The sequence below is a fragment of the Columba livia genome, chromosome 14 (genome assembly GCF_036013475.1).
Source record: "Columba livia isolate bColLiv1 breed racing homer chromosome 14, bColLiv1.pat.W.v2, whole genome shotgun sequence".
Classification (NCBI taxonomy): Eukaryota; Metazoa; Chordata; class Aves; order Columbiformes; family Columbidae; genus Columba; species Columba livia.
In genome coordinates, this window is record NC_088615.1 from 19,315,063 (window position 1) to 19,334,801 (window position 19,739).

At 49.1% G+C, this 19,739-nt stretch overlaps 1 protein-coding gene across 5 annotated transcripts in view; it reads left to right on the forward strand.

Moving 5' to 3' along the window:
- The window catches only part of FBXW11 (F-box and WD repeat domain containing 11), a 70,419-nt gene extending 61,060 nt beyond the window's left edge, over window positions 1-9,359 (forward strand). For 4 of the 5 annotated variants that reach the window (XM_065030381.1, XM_065030379.1, XM_065030377.1 and 1 more), the window contains 5 exons: window positions 909-1,027; window positions 1,984-2,094; window positions 3,064-3,142; window positions 4,156-4,344; window positions 6,905-7,948. In XM_065030381.1, the coding sequence (XP_064886453.1) occupies window positions 909-1,027; window positions 1,984-2,094; window positions 3,064-3,142; window positions 4,156-4,317 (471 nt within the window). In that variant the 3' untranslated portion in view covers window positions 4,318-4,344; window positions 6,905-7,948. Of the gene's footprint in view, window positions 1-908; window positions 1,028-1,983; window positions 2,095-3,063; window positions 3,143-4,155; window positions 4,345-6,904 lie in introns of all 5 variants that reach the window. The other variant, XM_065030380.1, reaches the window with a different exon arrangement.
- The last annotated feature ends 10,380 nt before the right edge of the window (window positions 9,360-19,739 follow it).

Consider the following 19,739-nt stretch of genomic DNA (forward strand, 5'->3'; position numbering starts at 1 on the left):
GTTCCTAAGCGGTTCTTTGCCTTTTTCTTTATGGTTCAACGAGCTGCTGCCTCTTGCTGGCTGTTCATGGTTTCATGTGCATAACTAGGCTTGGAACATTTCTGTCGTACAACTGCAAAAACGTGAAGCCTGTTTGAACTCCAGTCTCAAGATTGGTTGGTTTGTTAAATGTGGCACATTTTGTGACTTTTTCCAAGTGTCATTTTTATATCCGTTGGTGATCCCATTCCAGACATGAGATTTATCAGCAGTTGCCTTTCCTCGCCACGTCTTCCCGGCAGCTCAACCAGACTTTGCCATGTTTGAAGAATTAATGTGTATGAAGACTATTACATACCAGAAGATTTGAGTTACCCAGAGCGTGTTAATATCACGAAGGCGTTTGCACCCTTCACTCTCTAGAACAAGAGCTACCTTAGGCTGTGCCAAAAAGCTCTTTGCAGTTTAATGTCCAAATACCTGTCAGAGATCCTGCTGTGCTCTGTGTTGGAAAATGAGCCACTGGATACTCTGCATTACAACTTCAATTACAGCTCATGAAAAATGGGCAAAGTTGGTTGAATCATTTAACGTTAAGAAAGAAGCAGCCACCAAACTTTTACAGGCCACATTTTTTCCTTCTCTTCCTAGCAGATTGCTAGCAGTTTCTTTGGTTGAAAAATGTGGGGTTTTTGCATATGGGATAACTATTTTATAGACAACCCTGCACCAGCTTTTCTTGTTGACTCGATGTACAACAGCAGTTCCCCATGGCCGCAGTCTCCCATTAACATCAGGTACATTTTGCCTGTAAAAATGTGATTTTCATTCCCACTGTCCTGTTTATGAGTTGGTAATGGCTTCTGTTGAAATTCAAACCCCTTGTTTGGGTGTAATTCTCAGAGGAGTGTTCACCTCATGTTTCACAGGTCTGGAGTACAAGTACGTGCGAGTTCGTTCGTACTCTGAATGGGCACAAGCGCGGCATCGCGTGCCTGCAGTACCGGGACCGGCTCGTCGTCAGTGGGTCTTCCGACAATACCATTCGGTGGGTGCCACGGGGCTGCTGGCAGTATGGAACAACGTGCATTCATGAAAATAGGGTTTCTTGTCATTTTTAAGGCGGTCCTGCAGTGCTGCACACACAAAACACAAAACCATTGAACGGTTTGGGTTGAAGGGACCTTAAGGCTCCCCCAGTGCCCCCTGCCATGGGCAGGGACATCTTCACTGGATCAGGTTGCTCAGAGCCCTGTCCAGCCTGGCCTGGGGTGTCCACAGGCATGGGGCATCCACAGCTTCTCCAGCCTGTTCCAGTCCCTTGCCACCCTTACAGTGAAGAGTTTCTTCCTTATATCTAATCTAAATCTCCCCCTTTTTAGTTTAAAGCCATCACCCCTCATCCTATCACTACATCCCTGTCCAGGTTTCTTTAGGTCCCCTCTAGGTACTGAAAGGCCACAATAAGGTCTCCCCAGAGCCCTCACCAGGCTGAGCACCCCAGTTCTCTCAGCCAGAGACACCTTTGCTATGTCTGGCTTTTGGAGCAGGGGGAAAAGTGGGACACTGAGGTTTATGTCACAGGTAAACAAAGCTTCTTTTCTGTTTCTGTAGTTTATGACCGTGCTGTCTCTTTGGAGGCATGAGGAAAATGTGGGTCACTGATTTTCTTAATTACTTTCTTAACCTCTAATCGCTGGTTTATGCAGAATGGAAGAAAGTATATTAAAGTTTCCCAAGATAATTTAAAAAGTATCCAACATTTACTTGAATGTAATTTTGAATGATCAGATGAATTTTGATGTGCTGATGCTGCAACACAAACTTATCTCTGAATTGTGTGCAAGGAGCATCTCATGGTCCTACTAGCTGCCTCTTCTTAGTCAATTATGTGCTATCTTCCACAGAAACCCCTTCGGTACCCTGCTTAAATCCCTGCATGTGGGGCCACGGGCCGGTGCTGGCCCTGAGGGACTCACAGTGTCTTTCCTCTGCTCTCTGCAGGCTATGGGACATTGAATGCGGTGCCTGTTTAAGAGTACTAGAAGGCCACGAAGAACTGGTTCGGTGCATCAGGTTCGACAATAAGAGGATTGTTAGTGGAGCCTATGATGGGTATGTTTTTGAAAGCAATTTAAAAAAAATGTGCTGTGTCTAGCAAGGCATCCTCTGCAAACCGTTGAGCCTTTGTTCCCTGTGGAAGGGCTCTCATCTGATTTGACTAATGGATCAACATTTGACCGAGTGGCTTCTGCTTGAGCATTTCAGCACAGCAGGCTGCACTTTTAAGTACCCAAGAAGCTGGTTTTCTGCTGCTCTTTAGCGCACTCCTGAATTGTGTTATCACTCAAGTTTGATTTTCCATAGAAAGGAATCTTTAGTTTGGCTGAAGTGACAGCCACCCCTAAGTGCATTGCTTTGTTTCTTCCCTCAGGAATTGCTCCTTGCCAGGTCCTGTGTGTTTAGAGTAGTTTAGGCTTCCTATTTTTATAAGAGAGCAGCACTGAACATCCTTGTTGCAAGAGTAAATGTGTCTCACAGGGCTCTCGGAACCCCTCGGTGACCAACTCTGGTGGGCGGGAGGCAGGAGCCTGTTGGCACTTGCGGCTTACATCCGTGTCCAGATCCTCCGGGTCTGTGTCTGCCTGATTTATGCTTCAAGTGAACAGTAGAGTTATGGAAAACAATTCTGGAACTGTGTATGTCTCTAACCTTTTATTTGGGTTTAGAGCCGCCCCGGCCTGATTCCCTGGGCACATTGCAGCTTATCAGCAGCACTGGGAGCTCCCGATGCCCCGCGGTCCCAAGGGGCTCGTGCACACACAGTGAACGTGTCTTTCACATCACCGACCCGCCAGGGCCGTCACAACAACGTCACTGTATTTGCTGCTAGAAAGAAATACAAAGCTATTTGTGTTGTACGAGATTTAGCGGAAATACTTTAGTGAAGGTTCAACCATTCTGCTTGATTCTGATAAACGAGCTGTAGGGGGAATGACAGACTTTTCCATCACTTTAGATGTTGCTTCTATGCTTAAACTTGAAACAACGCTTTCCTAACCATCTTCTTGTTTTGCATTATAGCAAAATTAAAGTTTGGGACTTGCAAGCTGCTCTTGACCCTCGTGCCCCAGCAAGTACATTATGCTTGCGTACATTAGTGGTATGTAAAATTAATTCATTTGGGGTTATCTGGAATCTTTTATTTGTGAGAGGCATTTTATTACAGTATGGTGGGATAGGTGAAAAACTCAGGATGTTTTATAAAGCCTAAACTACTGCTTATTCTAAGAATAAGGAAAAATATATATATTGTTATATCCTGAATGATTTCTAGTTTAAAATTCTTGTGTATTCTAAAAAAAAAAAAACCAAAACAAACCAGCATGACACTGTATTGAACAATTCTAGTTATCGGTGTGTTTCTCTAATATCATTGTAGTGCTGGCTTTGTATTTCCTCTAATTGGAAAGGGGGAAGGAACCTTGGGAGCCTTTCCCAAAACCTCCCAGCCCTTGGGTTTGTAAGGAAGAGATGTGCAGAGGGAAGGGAGATGGGCTGGAAGGATTGAATCACTTCAGAAGATTTAAGGCTGTTGCTTAAGTTATATTTTTCTTTGTAATGAGGGTTTTAGTTTATGACGGTAGACTTAATTAAAACTAAATTAGGGAAATGAGTTCTTTGCTCTTTCCCTGGATGCGTGGATGACATTTTCCTTCGGGAGTCGGTTTGACGAGCTGTAGGAACCCGAAGTGGTAACGGGCTCCTTCAGCACGTGCTCGGCCTTCCCAGCCCCTAAAGAAGTGCTGACATGGCCAGAAATGCTCCTCATTTTAGTTTCTATTCACAAGTCCTGGCACAGAGATGAGGTTTAACTGTTCTTTGAATGCGGTATATTTAGTTTTACTGAAAATAGGCTGCTTTTTCTTTTCGATAGGCTGCTTTTGCCTTTAATAACCTCTATGCCGGCCTCTCCAGGGGAGGCTCAGGCTTTACAGGTGCTAGGTTTGGAAACCACGTGTTTTGCTGAACAAGCTTGCACACAAATGAGCATTTCTTCACCTCGAGTGTCGTGACAGCAAAGGGTTTCCCGACCAGCCCACCAGCGGTTGTGCTGTGATGGGATGGAGTGTTGTCCTCTCCTTGCCTGGCTCACGGACTCCCTGTTACTTGCAGGAACATTCAGGACGTGTCTTCAGGCTCCAGTTTGATGAGTTTCAGATCATTAGTAGTTCCCACGACGATACAATTCTGATTTGGGATTTCTTAAACGTGCCACCCAGTGCCCAGAACGAGACCCGCTCTCCATCTAGAACATACACATACATCTCCAGATAACAGTCTGCACTTTCCTACCCTCGGAAGGTAAGTCTCTCTTGTTTTATTGGCTGTATTATAAATATCTGAGATTATCTCTCTGCCTGCAGGTTGGCTTAGTCAAAACAAGCAGCTGATGTTTTCCTTAAGAAAATAAAACCTGTTTATGCCAGTCATGTTTCAGCTTATGAAACTCGTAATGTTTTCTTAGCCCCTTCTATAATCCCTCCTGTTTAGAACCAGGTACATCAGCTATTTCATGGAAGGTTGTTATCTGTTCACAACCGTCTCGGAACTGGAGGAGACTTGGTGTATTGCACAGCTGTTCCAGATACGCTGAGAATTCTTGATACGTCTGCTCACTCTGTGTAACGAGCGCTGTGGTGCATCTCCATAAACCGAACGTGCGTGACATCTTTGGGCAAATGCTCGTCAGAAACGAGCGGTTCTGTGATAACCTCAAAGAGCAGGGAGAGCATTCAGAACTCAAATTCGCATGACGTCAGGCAGCGCGACAGCTCAGAGGTGTCACGAACAGCGCACGTCAACTTTGCACGTTTTGTTTCCATTTTTCTGCAAGTCAGCTTCATTTAGTTCTCACAGCACAGTGGGTAAAAGCTCTGCTGTTGGTTGGAACAGTGGATTCTTTGCCTTGTGTCATCTGTATTATTGCCAACGATTGCACTTCAGACTCTAAACAGCTGCGGATGCCAGGGCTTGGGCACAGAAATGGCTTCACCGAAGCGGAGCGGTCGCCCCGTTGCCCACCGGCTGTACCGGTGCCAGCAGCTCCCGAGGCGAGAGGCCTCGCATTGCCCCAACAGGAAGGAGTAATTTTATTTAAAGTAGATAATTAGTAGTTTGTTTAAACACTGTGGGAAAAGCTTTCCCTGCCTTCGTATGAGCACAGATTTCATTACCTGTGTATCGTCCCCCTGCTGCGGCAGGGAGTTCCTCGGGTTTTCCCACTCCTGGCTAGGGAATACCTTGTGAAGATGCTGGTTCTTCAGAATCCGTTTTCCCCCACCTGGCAGCATTCCTCGGGAAGGCGTTGCCTGCCTTTCACACTGCCTGAGCTCCCAAGCCAAGACAACATCCTCTCTGAATGTGACACTCGTTACCTTTCAGAGGGTCAAAGCACTAACCTGCCCATTGCTCGGCTGAGTTTCCCGTCTTTCCGAACCTTAATTAATATAATTACACCGTGATTAAGGAAGAAGCGTTATGCTACAATGATGAGGTAGTGTGCGCAACCAGCAGCTAATGGAAACCTTAAACCCACGTTTTAAGAGCACTGCTGCAAGGGTAGCTCAGTGCAACTCGCGCGTGTTGGAGGACGACAGGAGCCCGCGGGTTGTGTCCTGAGCCCCGATCCTGCCCCTGGCCGCGGGAGCTGCAGGGCGGGTTGAAGTCAAATGGTTTCCCTTCTCTTTGGAAACTTTTCTTCCTCCTTTCTGAATATTTTTGGTTTTCCTTGCTTTTTCAGGCATTTCGAATAGGCTGCATGAGAAGACAATAGTTTTGGGAACATCCCTTTCTGTCATACACCAGTGTTTTCTTCTGTTAACTTGCAATTGGAGATTGACATTCTTTTGTTTGTTTGTTTTGTTTTTCTAAAAAAAAAATACATAAGTATATTTGGCAGGCTTCTTTTACTAGTTTTGATTAATGGAAAAGCTATACATAGCATGTCTTAAGTGCACAAGAAATTAGGAGTTGAACAAAATTGATATCAATTGGCTTGACCAGCAATATGCTGGTGTCTGCTGCCCACGCGACCCAGCGTCACCGGGATCTGTCAGGGAAACATGAAACGCCTTTGGCGGCGTGTTCTGTGCACAGCTCGTGTCTGCCCGGTGCCCTGCACGGAGCGTGAACCAGCCGGGGCTCCGTGGGGCGGGGACCACGGTCCCCTTATCACTGTCTCCCATACAGGAGAGATGCTGCAGTATCACTCTGTGACAGGTTGGTCTGACTTGAGAATCCAGAAATATGAACCTACGTAAAACCGTGATCAAACAGCTCATGTTTCATTATGACACTTAATGAAACAGTTTTCTATACTGTTAAACATTATAGTTCTCTGAATTTCGAAGCAGCCCTGTGCGCTTGTTTACAACGTTCCGCCTCTTCGAAGCGGATAATTTGTGACAGTCCTGGCGGTTGGCTGCTGGGCTTTTACTGCTTTCTGTTGAATTCCTGTAGCTTATTGTAACATGATAAAAATTGTTACCGTATGCTAGTCCAATATTCTTATATGATGCGCTAGGCATGGGGCTGGGGGAGGGGAGGTCAGGGGGAAGCGCCTAAAGGTGTTTTAACCTTTGTGGGAATTGCCCATCAGAAGAGGGTAGTTCTGTCTAGTCTGTAATGGTTTTGGGAAGTTGCAGGTAAAATCAAAGTTCCGATTTAATTACACTGAGAACTCGCTAGTAGTGAGGTCCTGTGGCTGGAAAAGGCAGACACGTAAAACCACTCGAGGAGTTCTGCCCTTTCATTTTCACCCCGGAGCGCTGAGGGTGGTGTGGGCCTCGCCCCCAGATGTCTCCAGAGGTTGATTTTTGATTTGTATCTTCTGGCCGTTCAGTTTGTGTTTTGTCTTTTCCAGGGTTTCACAGTCTTGAACTACTGGATTTTTGGCTACTACATGCCTGAAGATGTTGATTGACAGCTAAAGTCAGAATTGGTTCTAGATGCTGTGTAGATGCAAAGCAGCACAATTCTATATCTAAATTCCTTAATCTTTCCTGCTCTCAGTGGTCGTCTTTGAATTTACTGCAAATTCACTGACTTGGAGTAGACGAATTTCAGAAGCCCATCCTTCCCTGCAGTGAGAAATCCAAAGCTTCACATGTAAATTGTCCGTAGAAACTGAACTCTGGTGGCTTGTTTTTCAGAAATATATCAGAAGACAAGAAAGGACTTGGCCTAATTTATATTGCTTTGCACTTTTGTCTGACTTTAAAGAAGAAACATTCTCCAATGAAATTTGTGTGCCAAACACATACCCAGAATGTACAGAGCTTTGCTTTCGAAGTCACCGTTGTCCTTTAGACTTTACTCATGACAGACCCAGAGCCTGTTTTGTTTGGTAGGAGTGTACGTTGGACTCGTAGAAATATTTCTGAATTGCTCAGTAATATTTTTGGATTACAGTTTACTTGTTTCCGCACCAATAATTTCTTTTAAATTAAAGATTACCTGTAATTCAGGCTAGGTTATCTAAACTAGTTGTATAGCACCGTCTTTTCCTTTTCCCTGTGCTCTGTACTACAGCCGTCCTGCGCTTCCCCGTGTTTGGTATAGTAAAACCTTTCCATGTGTGCTTGCCTCATTCCCGATACTGTACAAGCATGTAGATATAATGTACATAGCAGCGTGACCCCGGGTGCCGCAGGCGGGATGTCCTGACACTACACACTAATGCGGAATGTGGTAGCACTTGGCGGCGGGATGTTCAAACTACTGGCACTGCAGGGGTTAATGTGAGTTTCCGAGACAGTTTCTCTGCAAAAGGAGGTTTTCAGTATTCATTAGTTGTTTGGTTTTTTGTTTTCCGTTTTTTCGTTTTGTTTTGTTTTTTAATGGGAACTACATATTTTAAAATGTAATTTCTAAACTTTTTAAAAATTAAAAAGAAGTGTTTAATTTATGTTCTGTATCTTACGTTTTGTGCCGCAGTATTTGCAGCTGTGTCTCCGTTCGGCGCCAGCGGGTCCCGCAGCCCCTGCTGTCCGTCCTTAGCGGTAGCTCGGCTGCTCAGTGGAGAAGACGCCAAGGGCCAAAGTTCAGTTAATTTCTGTGTGATTTGTAATACGGTGGAGCGGAGGTGCCCTCGAGTCCGTGCGCTGCTTACCGTGCTGGTTACCTTGCTAATTACTGTGCTGGTTTTCTTTTCCACAGCTGTGACCGCCGCGCTGTCCTGCTCACGGCTCCTCTTCGTTAGCACGCTTTGTCAGCAACTTGCTGCTTTTTCTTTTGTCATAGTGTCCCCTCTAATTTCTGTGGTCATATAAACGCTACTGCATTTTTCTCATGTCAGAGTAAGACGTGGAGAGATGCAGCCGTGAGTGTTTTGTCTGCGTTAGCCGTGTGTGACTCCGCCTGTCGGTGGCTTTTCCTTCCTGCTCGGGTCGAGCTGGGTGTGAAATGCGCCTGTTCTCCCGGGCAGCCGCGTGCTGGCACAGCGACGTCCTGCCGTACCTGCCGTCCCCTGAGCCCGCGCGCATCGCGTGGCTTCTGTGCTGGCAGCGCTTTCTGGGGCTCGTGTTCTGTGCGCTGGGGCTCAGAGGGGCCGGGCGTTGACAGCTCAGAGCCGGCGGGCAGCGAACCCAGCGGGCGAGAGCCAGCGCGGCTGCGGGCTGTCCGCCCTTCCCCTTCGTGCTGAGAGAGGTGTCGGGATCAGTGTTTAAATTAAACTCCCATGTACGTGTTACTACAACAATATTTATTTCATCGAGATGACCGAATGTGATGAATTACAGAAGGTTAAAACCGCGCTCCTAAGCGCCCATACGATCGCTTTTTGGTGAGCTTGACGGTAGTTTGTGAAAGTGTCTTACTTTACCCCTCTCATCTAATAGCTTTAATATTCAACTGTTGAGAAAGAAAAATCTGTCGCAGCCCTGAAGAAAAAGGTATTTGTTTCCGAAGAACGGAGTCCTTTTTTAAAATGCATGTGAGATTTAAATTCCTGTTTTTCCTTGGGAGATAATGGTATTTGAACATGCAGTCGGAACTTTTGTGCTTTGTGTACCATAGCAGTGGACTTTTGTGACTGGCACCCAAGGAACTTGGCTCCTGGGATGAATAGTAGTGATCCTGGCTGCACTCTGGACTTTGTTTTGCTGACCATAATTGAGCAACTGTACATTACTGCTATATTAATGTTTCAAAGCACTGGGATAGTCTAATTCTAACTTGTAATTATGTTTGCCAATTATCTGTTTGGAAAGTTGATGTATGAACAGCTTCTTGAAACTGTTAAATTGTACAGATATCGTTCATGATCTAAAGCTTTGTACTGTGGAATGTGCTTAATAAAAAAAAAAGTTTGAACTTAATTTGTTATATAAATGGATGAGTAATGTCACCTGAGCAAGTTGGTATTGGGTGTTACTACGAGTTCAGGACGCGGTTCCATCAACTCGCCGCTGGGCACAAGTGTGGTGAGTCCAGGGGCAGCCGTGCTGGCCCAGCTCCTCCCCGGGGGCTTCGTGGGGGCTCCCCGGGTGTCACAGCTTTGGGAGGCCGTGGTGAGAACGGAGCTGGTCTGGTTCCCCTGCCCCGAGGCTCCGTTTGCTGCAGCGCTTCCGTGTCACAACCGTCACAACAAGTTTGTTCCTATTTTATCAAGAAAGCAGATGGAGTTTTTTCAGTGTTACCCATTTCCTCGGCTACTACAGCAACGCATTCGTGCCCCGAGCACTGCGCAGAGGAAGGCTCTTGCAATGCCAGGTAATGTATTGAGAGAAACTGGGTTTTAGCTAATTTAGTTTTTACTTTAGTTTTTTTTTTAATTGAAAATTAGTTTTTAAAATTAATTTTTAAAATTATTTAAAATCGTTATTATTTATAATTATTACAATTATATTGAATAATTATTAAAATAGTATTTATTTAAATTAAAATTACTTAAATTAATTTTTTTTTTTTTAATGTATATATTTTTTAAAATTTAGTTTTTCTTTAGCTAATGTGCAGACCAGTGGGAGTGACTCAAAGCTCTCATCTTTGCCCTCTATCCCCCGGTCTTCTGTCAGCAGTTTTATTTGTGAGTTCGGTTCTCTTATAAGCAACCGGAGAGGTCGCTGCTGTGCGGTTCACGAGTTGCTCCGGCTCATTTTGGACCGATGGGCCAAGAAGCAGCGGATGGAGCAGCTCCAGTGCTGCCACCTCGTCAGCGCAGGCCTGGGCAGGTACAGGGCTGAAAACATCCCGTTAAATCACAGGGCCTCGGCCACCTCTAGAGAGCAGTGTAGGGGAAAGGGACCTGGGGGTCCTGGGGACAGCAGGGTGACCACGAGCCAGCACTGGGCCCTTGTGGCCAGGAAGGCCAATGGTACCTGGGGTGGGTTAGAAGGGGGTGGTCAGTAGGTCAGAGAGGTTCTCCTGCCCCTCTGCTCTGCCCTGGGGAGACCACACCTGGAATATTGTGTCCAGCTGTGGCCCCTCAGTTCCAGCAGGACAGGGAACTGCTGGAGAGAGTCCAGCGCAGCCACCAAGATGCTGAAGGGAGTGGAGCATCTCCCGTGTGAGGAAAGGCTGAGGGAGCTGGGGCTCTGGAGCTGGACAAGAGGAGACTGAGGGGGGACTCATTCCTGGGGATCAATATGGAAAGGGGGAGTGTCAGGAGGATGGAGCCAGGCTCTTCTGGTGACAACCAGTGACAGGACAAGGGGCAATGGGCACAAACTGGAACACAGGAGGTTCCACTTGAATTTGAGAAGAAACTTGTTGGGGTGAGGGTGTCAGAGCCTGGCCCAGGCTGCCCAGGGGGTTGTGGAGTCTCCTTCTGTGCAGACATTCCAACCCGCCTGGACACCTTCCTGTGTAACCTCATCTGGGTGTTCCTGCTCCATGGGGGGATTGCACTGGATGAGCTTTCCAGGGCCCTTCAAGCCCTGACATTCTGGGATTCTGTGGTCGGGTGGTTTGTGCGCTGGCCATGGGGCTCATCCACCCCCTTCTCTTGACACTGTCATTTTTGGTATGGCGTATGTTGGAGGCACTAGTCCGAAATGTTTTTAAAGGTGCTATAAACTCCATGGTGAGAATATGAATAAAGTTCTAGCTAAGTATTGGTAAATTCAGTCTTGAAAATATCTCTCAAATGTGGATTACTTTTCATTCTTCTTTTCCCACGCTGACACTGGATGATAATTTTGAAAGCAGTGCTGCTCAGATTGTAGCAGCACTTCAGTGAGCAGAAATCAAGTAAAATCTGATCTCTGCTAACAGTGTCCTGTGAAAAGTGAAGCCTGGTGAACTCTTTAAAGGGGTCGTGAATGTCTTGCTGAGTATCGTTATCCAAATAAGCCATAAGAGCTCTGTGATATATCTGTGAAAATCTGGAGTATAAACTTTGAGGTCAAACTTTAAAATTCCACCTTACCTGGGTGGCCTTTGGTTTTGGTTGTTTTGGTGGTTTTTTTCCTTGCAGTTATAAGCTATTTAACAGCCATCTGTTAATTCCCGGCGGAGAACTTCACAGAGGGGCTGTGGAGGCACCTCTGCCGGGTGCCCCCACCCATCCCGGGGTGGTCTGGGGCCCTTCTGCTCCCTTCCCTCTCACGGAAGGTTGGGAGGTCCTGCCCAGCGTGGATGTCCCTGTGCTGTGAAACCCCCCGTGGTGGGGAGGGCGGATCAGGGACCGCCTGGTGCCAGTTTGGGAGAGGCCGAGGAGCATTCTTGGGTTGCAGGTACGAGCTGAACCTGCGGTGGGTTGGGGTTTACCCGGCGCGTTGCCAGAGCTCGGGACTTCGCTTTGTGGTGTTACCTGAGGAGCTCTGGGCTGCTGTCGCTCCTGTCTGCTGATCGCATCTGGTAACCGGGCGATGGGAAAGGGTTTGTGCTTGGAAATAAGGTGATGGGGTGTGCGAATCCCGCAGTGCCCTGTGCTGGGGAGCAAGGTTTTACCAGCCAGCTGCCCCGGTCTGTGCTGCGCGCTGGTTTGTTCTGAGCAGCAGCGCGCTTGCTGGCTTCGGCACAGCATCCCTTCTCAAGATGATTGGAGGGGACGAGTGCTTAACAGAGAACTACAAATCATCTTTATGAGATACTTTTAAAACCCGTGCCTGAAGATAGGCTGCAGAGGCTGGGCCGTGACGCTGGCAAGAAGGGTTGGTGTTGGTGGCTCCCCCGGCTCTGGTTTTCCCAGCAGAGCGCGGTTCTCCGGCCTCGTCTGTCACCCCGAGGAGGCGGCTGCGTGTCCGTCTGTCATTGCTCGCACCGGTTGCTCTCGTGTTTCGTGCACGCAGGGAAGTCACTCTTGGCTTTTCTGCTGCGTCAGCACCGTGAGGTCGCAGCTTCACGGCAGAGCTGCTCCTGGAGAAAGGCTCCTGATCCACCCCTGCAGCTCAGCCTGGGCTGGCCGTCCAGGGCAGAGCTGTGTTGGTGAGCTTAATTGGAGAGAAATTCTCATTAGTCAAACGAATCAATGGCAGGTGTGACTGAAAGAGGGGTGGGAGGGAGAGCAGCGAGATGGGTGTGTGTGGGCTGAGCAGATGTTTGGGCCGGTTGTTAGCACTGCCCAGCCTGGAGCTTTCTCCTCAGTGGTGCGGAGCTGAGTTTTTGCTTGACTTTGCCGAACAGGACCTCTGCTGCAGTGGGTTTTTACTTCCCCAGTGCCTGGTCTCCATTTACCTCAGCAAACCAGGTACCTCCCGCAGGTGGGTGCAGCGGGGACGCGGCGCTGAAAGCCCAGCGCGGCCCGGGGGGCCGGCGGAGCAGCGGGGGTGCAGCGGGCGTCCTCAAACCCGCGGCTCAGCTCGGCCCAGCCCCTCGGAGGAATCTCAGATCACCGGTCACAGCTTTAGGGATAGCTCTGGGGCTCAGGTGGGAGCAGCCACGGAGGAGCTCGGCCAGCAGCGTACTGGGGAGGAGGCGGCAGCACATGTCCCCTCACACCCAGCCCCACAAACCAGAGCTGCCAGGGGTAAAACTTGGCTTTACCCTCAACTTCTTAATGACTGAGGCTGTGTGTCGCTGTTGGCTGCTAACTCGGACCTGAACAGACCAGAGGGAGGCAACAGAAAGGCTGGTGCTGGGTCCTTGCACACCCATGACGTGCTCTGAGGGCTCAGGAGGTGATGAAATGGGGACCTGTGACAGTCCAGCCAAAGTTTTGGTGTCCCTGTCCTTTGAGCTGGTTTCCAAGCATGGCTGCTTCCTGTCAGCTGCATGGGGCTGTTAGTCATGTCAGGAACCACATCATCCTGGCCTCTTTCCCCACCTCCATGGCAGGAGCTTTCCCACCAAGAGTTGTCCCTTTTGTCCCCATAGATCAGAGTTTTCCACTGTCTTTCTGAGCTCCTTCACCACCAACACCCACCACGCCGAGCCCTCATCCCCAGCACAGTGCCACCTCCTCCCTGGCCCCCTCTTCCGCCTCTAAACAACACAATTTTGGGGCCGATCTCTGCCGGGCCCGCTGGGGATGGCGGCACGGCTCTGCCCTGCCCGCCGCTGCCCCGCGGAGCCGCCGCCAGCACCACTCAAAAGCCTCCAGGAGGATCGGGAATGGCAACTTTCCCTTGCAGAGAAGCGCGAGGAGTTTATTTGTGGAGCTTTATCCTTGGCACTCACTGGAGGGGCTCCACAAACAGCAGGGGCTGTGCGTGCCAACAGGAGCAGATGATGGAGGGGGCGAGCGCCCGCTCTGGGGAGCTGTTTCCCCTCGGGATGAGGAGAACAAGCTGTGAAACGTTCCCACGGCGTGTTTGCTCAGCCTCGCACGAGGTGTCGGTGTGGGAATGGTTTCCCCGCACCGGGCAGTGTGGGCGGCCCCGTGCCCCACGCTGCAGGAACAGGCCCGGACGCCCTTCTCACCTGGGACGGGTCTGGTGCTGAAGGACAAGCAGCTTTCCTTGTCCCAACGATTGAAAGGATCGCCATTTCATCTTTTCTTTGTCACAAACCAGTGCAAATAAGCTGAGATGCATTTGTATCTCTTGCCTATTTTTTTTCTACTGTAAAAAAATTTGTATTTTGTTTTCTTTTTTTTCTTTGAAGGAGCTCTTTGAAGGTTTTATTTTTATTTCTGAACACATCATGCTCAGAAGAAAGTTCGTGTTTCGTTTTTTTCTGTGCAGGCTGGCGTTCCCATGTTGGAGGAGCAGGTGAGCGGGGACCCGGGCTTTGCTGGTGGTGCCAGTTCCATCTGACCATGGGGTGCCCAGGGAGCCACCTCGGCAGCAAAGGCTGCTCCCGGGTTCTCTCTCCTGCTGCTGTCAGATTGCCCTAATTTATGTTCAGTTAAGTGTATTTTTCCACCTTGAATCCTTGGGTTGGTTTCTTGTTAGAAAAGTGGGCTTCTCTGGAAAGCACGTGTTGAGCTGTGGGATGCACAGGGCTCAGCCAAGCGCCCCGGCGGTTTTTCTGGGGGTGCTCAGCCCTGGTCTGGTGGCGTCTCCTCAGACAGGAGGTTTAGGGGATGCTCTGGGCCGCAGCGCTTGGAAACAGCGGGAGCTCTGTCGGTGTCAGTCGGGGCTGCCCCAGCTCTTGGGACCAAGGCACAGCTGCTCTCACTTGGGAGTCAGCGTGCAGTCTTGTGCCAGTTCATTACATCTTGCAAATGGGAAAGTTTTTGAAGGATGGGTGTGTTCATGATAAGAAATAAAGGCTAGAGTCATGTAGTCCTTTGGGGTTTCATGAGCGATTCAGTGTCTTAGGGTTTCAGGAACCTGTGTACTTCTTTATTTTTTGAATGATTGAGTTGGTATTCTCAAGCAGCAAGAATGAAGCTGCTGTGAATGCTTATGCTTTGGATGTTTTGTTGTTGTTTTTCATTTGGTTGTTTTTTTGACGACAGAGCAGTGTGTGTAAGCTGTCCCACACGGCTGTACCTTTGGTGACGCGGTTTCTTTGTGGATGGCTGTGGGGAGCAGCGCAGTGTTGTTGTCCTCCCTGGCTCCCAAGTGAGCGCCTGCGGGGACTGAGTCTGGAGATGTGAAGGGGTTTGTCTCTGGGCTGGGAAAGGGCCCATGCACACCCTGCCCATACTGACATCACAGAGTCCCAGAATCCCAGAATGTGAGGGGTTGGAAGGGCCCTGGAAAGCTCATCCAGTGCAATCCCCCCATGGAGCAGGAACACCCAGATGAGGTTACACAGGAAGGTGTCCAGGCGGGTTGGAATGTCTGCACAGCAGGAGACTCCACAACCCCCCTGGGCAGCCTGGGCCAGGCTCTGCCACCCTCACCAGGAAGAAGTTTCTTCTCATATTCAAGTGGAACCTCCTGTGTTCCAGTTTGCACCCATTGCCCCTTGTCCTGTCACTGGTTGTCACCAGAAGAGCCTGGCTCCATCCTCCTGACACTCCCCCTTTCCATATTGATCCCCAGGAATGAGTCCCCCCTCAGTCTCCTCTTGTCCAGCTCCAGAGCCCCAGCTCCCTCAGCCTTTCCTCACACGGGAGATGCTCCACTCCCTTCAGCATCTTGGTGGCTGCGCTGGACTCTCTCCAGCAGTTCGCTGTCCTGCTGGAACTGAGGGGCCACAGCTGGACACAATATTCCAGGTGTGGTCTCCCCAGGGCAGAGCAGAGGGGCAGGAGAACCTCTCTGACCTACTGACCACCCCCTTCTAACCCACCCCAGGTACCATTGGCTTCCTGGCCACAAGGGCCCAGTGCTGGCTCATGGTCACCCTGCTGTCCGCCAGGATGCCCATTTTTAGTTTTTGACCGCACTTGCGGTACTGAACACCTCTCAGGTGGAGAAGCTGATCTGCTGGCCTGGGCCCCATCTTACCTGTGGAGAGATGCTCCTCCAGCCGATGCCTGACCCTGCTCGTGCAGTGCTCGTTGTTTTCTGCAGGCAAAGAGTCGTAGAGACAAAAGGTCACAAAAGAATTCAAAGTGATGTCTTCTATGTTTTTTTCTTGTTTTTTAATAGCTTTACTGAAATGAATCTGTTGCTAAGGAAGTTAACTCATGGGAAAGGTGTTTCTCTAATATGGTTGGTGGAATTCCCGTATATTTTGTTTAAAAAAAAAGAAAAGTTGTAGAGAGACTTCAGGCAGTGGCTCAGGTGGAAGGAAATCCTGAGGGCGGTAGGGCTGGTGCCTTCACGCAACTCCCTGAGCTGCGCGTTTGAGTCCTGAGAGAGCTTGATTTTCCCACGGGAGCCACCTGCTTCACGTGGAAAGCGAATTACAGGGCTGCGTTCTCAGCGGTTTTCCGAGAGCAGAGTCCAGATTCATGCCCTCGACATCCGTGTTTTTACAGCACCAACCACAATATCCCATTGGATGAAGATCAAGGCCTCAGTCCTTATTTTTCAAGGTGTGTACTGGTCTGGACTCTGGATTTCTGACAGCCAGAAGCTTCCAGGCTGAATTAAACAACACAGCATTGCCGGCAGTGGGATCGTGGAGCGTGTTTGTGCAGGACACGGACGTTCCTCTGCCCCGGAGCAGTGCGGTGTCACGGGCTCTGTTCCGCCCATCCCAGCCACAGGGAGCCACGGGACCCACTTCTCCTAAAGAAAGAACATGGGTATGATGTGAACAATAAATTCAGGAAAGATCCACTTCTCCAGCCCACCCCGCAGTGCTTTTCCTGCAGGTCCCAGGCCAGACCCGGCCTGCAGGAGCACAGCGCTGCCCCGAGCGTGCCGCTCCGCAGGGAGAACAGCACCGTGTGCCAGACACAAGCTGCATTGCTTAGCGCACCGTCCACACGGGCTGTGAGCATCAGTGCAGTTTAAAACGCGCCCTTGGGGATGCTAAAACTGCCTTTTGCCTGCTCTTCGTGGCTCGATGGGTTTTTGTTGTGATCCCGGCGCAGGCTGCTTGGTGACTCTTCTAAGCTCCAGCTCTTCCCTGGATACTTTAAAAGCATTTGTGCTGTGTTCTGTGGTACTGAAACAGGACACGGCTTCAATGTTAATCATTTACATACTGGGAAAAAGTACTGCTAGGAGAGACAGCGTCTCCAGGGAGTGCTGTATGCCTTCTACAGAAACGCTTTTTATTTTCAAGTGAAGATTTTTGTTTACAAGAAGTTAGAATCTGAGACATCAAATGACAAAAATGAGCAGTAATTACCCCTATCTATAGCTGACATCCTCTTTGCACACCTGGTTGGGGCTGAGTCCAGCTACTATAACAGGATGAAGGATTTATTTGAATCTAGATCTCTCTTGATTTGTTTGAACTCACTTTCCTTGGGTGTTTCTGCTATCATTAAATATGTGGTGTGTGCCCACTAAAAACTGTCAGCACTGGCTGAAATAGTTAATTTTTATCCTTAGATAATCCTTAGCATTTAGATTTTTTTCAGAAAACATTCTAACCAGTAATTTAACATGGCAAAATCACAACTGAAACAAGGAGAGATTCCATGGCATTTTCAATGTGGTTTATGCATCTCTGCACCACGTAATTGGATGTATCCAATTAGGCATTAGAAATGACCGCCTTCTGCCTCTGATAATGACTTAATGGTGCTCCGCTGCCCAGGCACCATCAGCGCTGTGGGGACAGGGTTTAGTTACGGCTGCATCTGGAAAGGTTTGTAGTCCGACCGCCCTCTCTCCGGGATCATCTTTCCTTGTGTCTGATTGCGGCTGTGAAGCTGGAGCAGCCCTCGTGGTCGGGTAATCCAGGAATTCAGGTTCTTGTCTGTGGGATTTCTGGTATCGGCACAATGAAGCTTCTCACCAGCAGATGAACCTGATGATCTTGCAGGTTTTTCCTGTCTAAACATGCCAGTTCTGATGAGTTTTGCATGTGTCTGTGTCGTGGGAGAGTCGTTTAGGGTTCTGCTCACTGCAGAACCATGTTTAGATTTCTTAAAGAGAAGTGTGACTTAAAAGAGTTCGGTGGCAGGTTCACTCTGTTATTTACTGCATGGGGGAGATGTACCAAGCCGAATGCTGTGACCTTCTCCCCAGGTGCGTGTACCTGTTCATGAGGCGAACATTCATTCCCTCCCTGATCACTGCTCACTGTGTCCTGGGGCTCTGGAGACTGAGGCCGTACCCTCATGGTGCCAACGTTCAGGGTTCTTTTCTCTTTGATAACTGTTCACTCCCGAGTCTGTATTTTAGAAGTCTGTCAGCAAACTTTCAAGTGAGGCCTGATAACCGTATGCAGAGCAGACTTTCAGGAGACAAATTTCTTAGAAAATAACAGATTTAATGGAGTAGAATAGCAGAAGGGCTGGCTCGAGCTGGGTACCTGCGCAGAGGTCCTACCGAGCATAGAAAACTACAAACTTTTCTGTCTTTACAGACCATTCACGCCATGATTCAGTCCAACAGCAACGTTTCACCTCTAGGTCCTCTTGCTCCTCATTGGATCCTCTCTCTCTGTTTCCGTGTGGGCCTTTGTTTTGTTCAGTTATAGACACTGGCTTTGGTCCATAGCCTTGCAGATACTGTTTTGTATGAATAAATCCTTCCTTCCCAGCGAAGTGCAAAATATGCCTTATCTTTTAAGTGTTCAATGTAGTTTGCAGTTGCTTTTAGTAAATACGAGCAGAACTTTACAGCTTAAAATTTTAGCAAATTCAGTCTACCAGGTAACATGAAGCAAAGAGTATACTAAAAATCATACAACCTTGTATCTCTAAATAATTAATTACATTCATTATGCATCTACTTAAGCTAAATGATTAATATTGAACTTGAACTGGGCTCATCCACTGACCTGTAAGTAGTAAAACCGTTGCCATACAGCTCACTTATTTAGCAGGGAGAGCACAAAGTGGCTCATGCAGGCTGTTGTATTTATAGAATGAAGTGGATGACACGTAGTCAAACTGCACACAGTGGGAAAGGTCTGCACGAGACTCCCTGTGCCCACATGTTACCGGTGTTCAGTGGCCATTCTGCTTCCCCATGGGTCTCCTGGCAGGAGTTCTTGGCCTGGCTGTGGCTCAGGCCCTTCCCGCCTCCAGAGCCCGGACCAAACTGCTCTGGTTTGGCTGGGGGGTTGAGTGCATCGCCGCAGCCTGCACTCCTCACCCCGCGCACACCCCACCCCACACTGCGGCGCCTCCTCGGAGGTGGCGGGGGGAGAATTGATTGAGAAAAGGCGCTTGGAGAACTCGACACACGTGCCGTTGGCTCCAAATCCTCCGGGCTGGCTTGGCAAGCAACGGGCAAAGACATCCCGTCGGCTCCTCCTCAGTGCTCGTAGGCATGCGTTTATCTCGGCACGTGCTCCTGGCTGGCTCATGAGCCCTTGTAGATGGGCAGGGAGCCCTTGGTGCACACTCTGGCTGTGAGCTGCCAAGGACCTTAGTACTCCCTGATCCCCATCCTGCTGCTTCTCAGTGTGGTACCTCGTCCCTCTTTGCAGCCCCTGTCCATTTAATCCTGGCCTAGGCCCAGCCTGCAGACAAAAGAGGGGTTCAGAGCGGGCACAAGGATGGGAAGAGCAGCACAGCAGCAGCTCTCTGGTCTGCCACAAGTGCTGGTGGCAGCGGAAGTTTGCTTTGCAGAGGTGCAAAGAAGTGAGCCATTGTGCTTAGCAAGGGAAGGCTGGAGAAAGCTACCTCCTCCTGGAATGGCGCCACTGGTGACAGAAGTGACAGTGAAGAAATGAAAATGCTGTTGCTGGGCTCAGCATTAGAGCTTGTGCTCTGGGCTGCGTGGAGCTGAGCCAGCGCTCCTGGCCGCCCCCCTCTGCTCACATCTTATTTGGGAAAGGGAAGTGAGAAGGAGTTGGTGGAAGGACAGCAGCAGAGAGGGAAGGGACCCTTTTGCCCTCCTCTG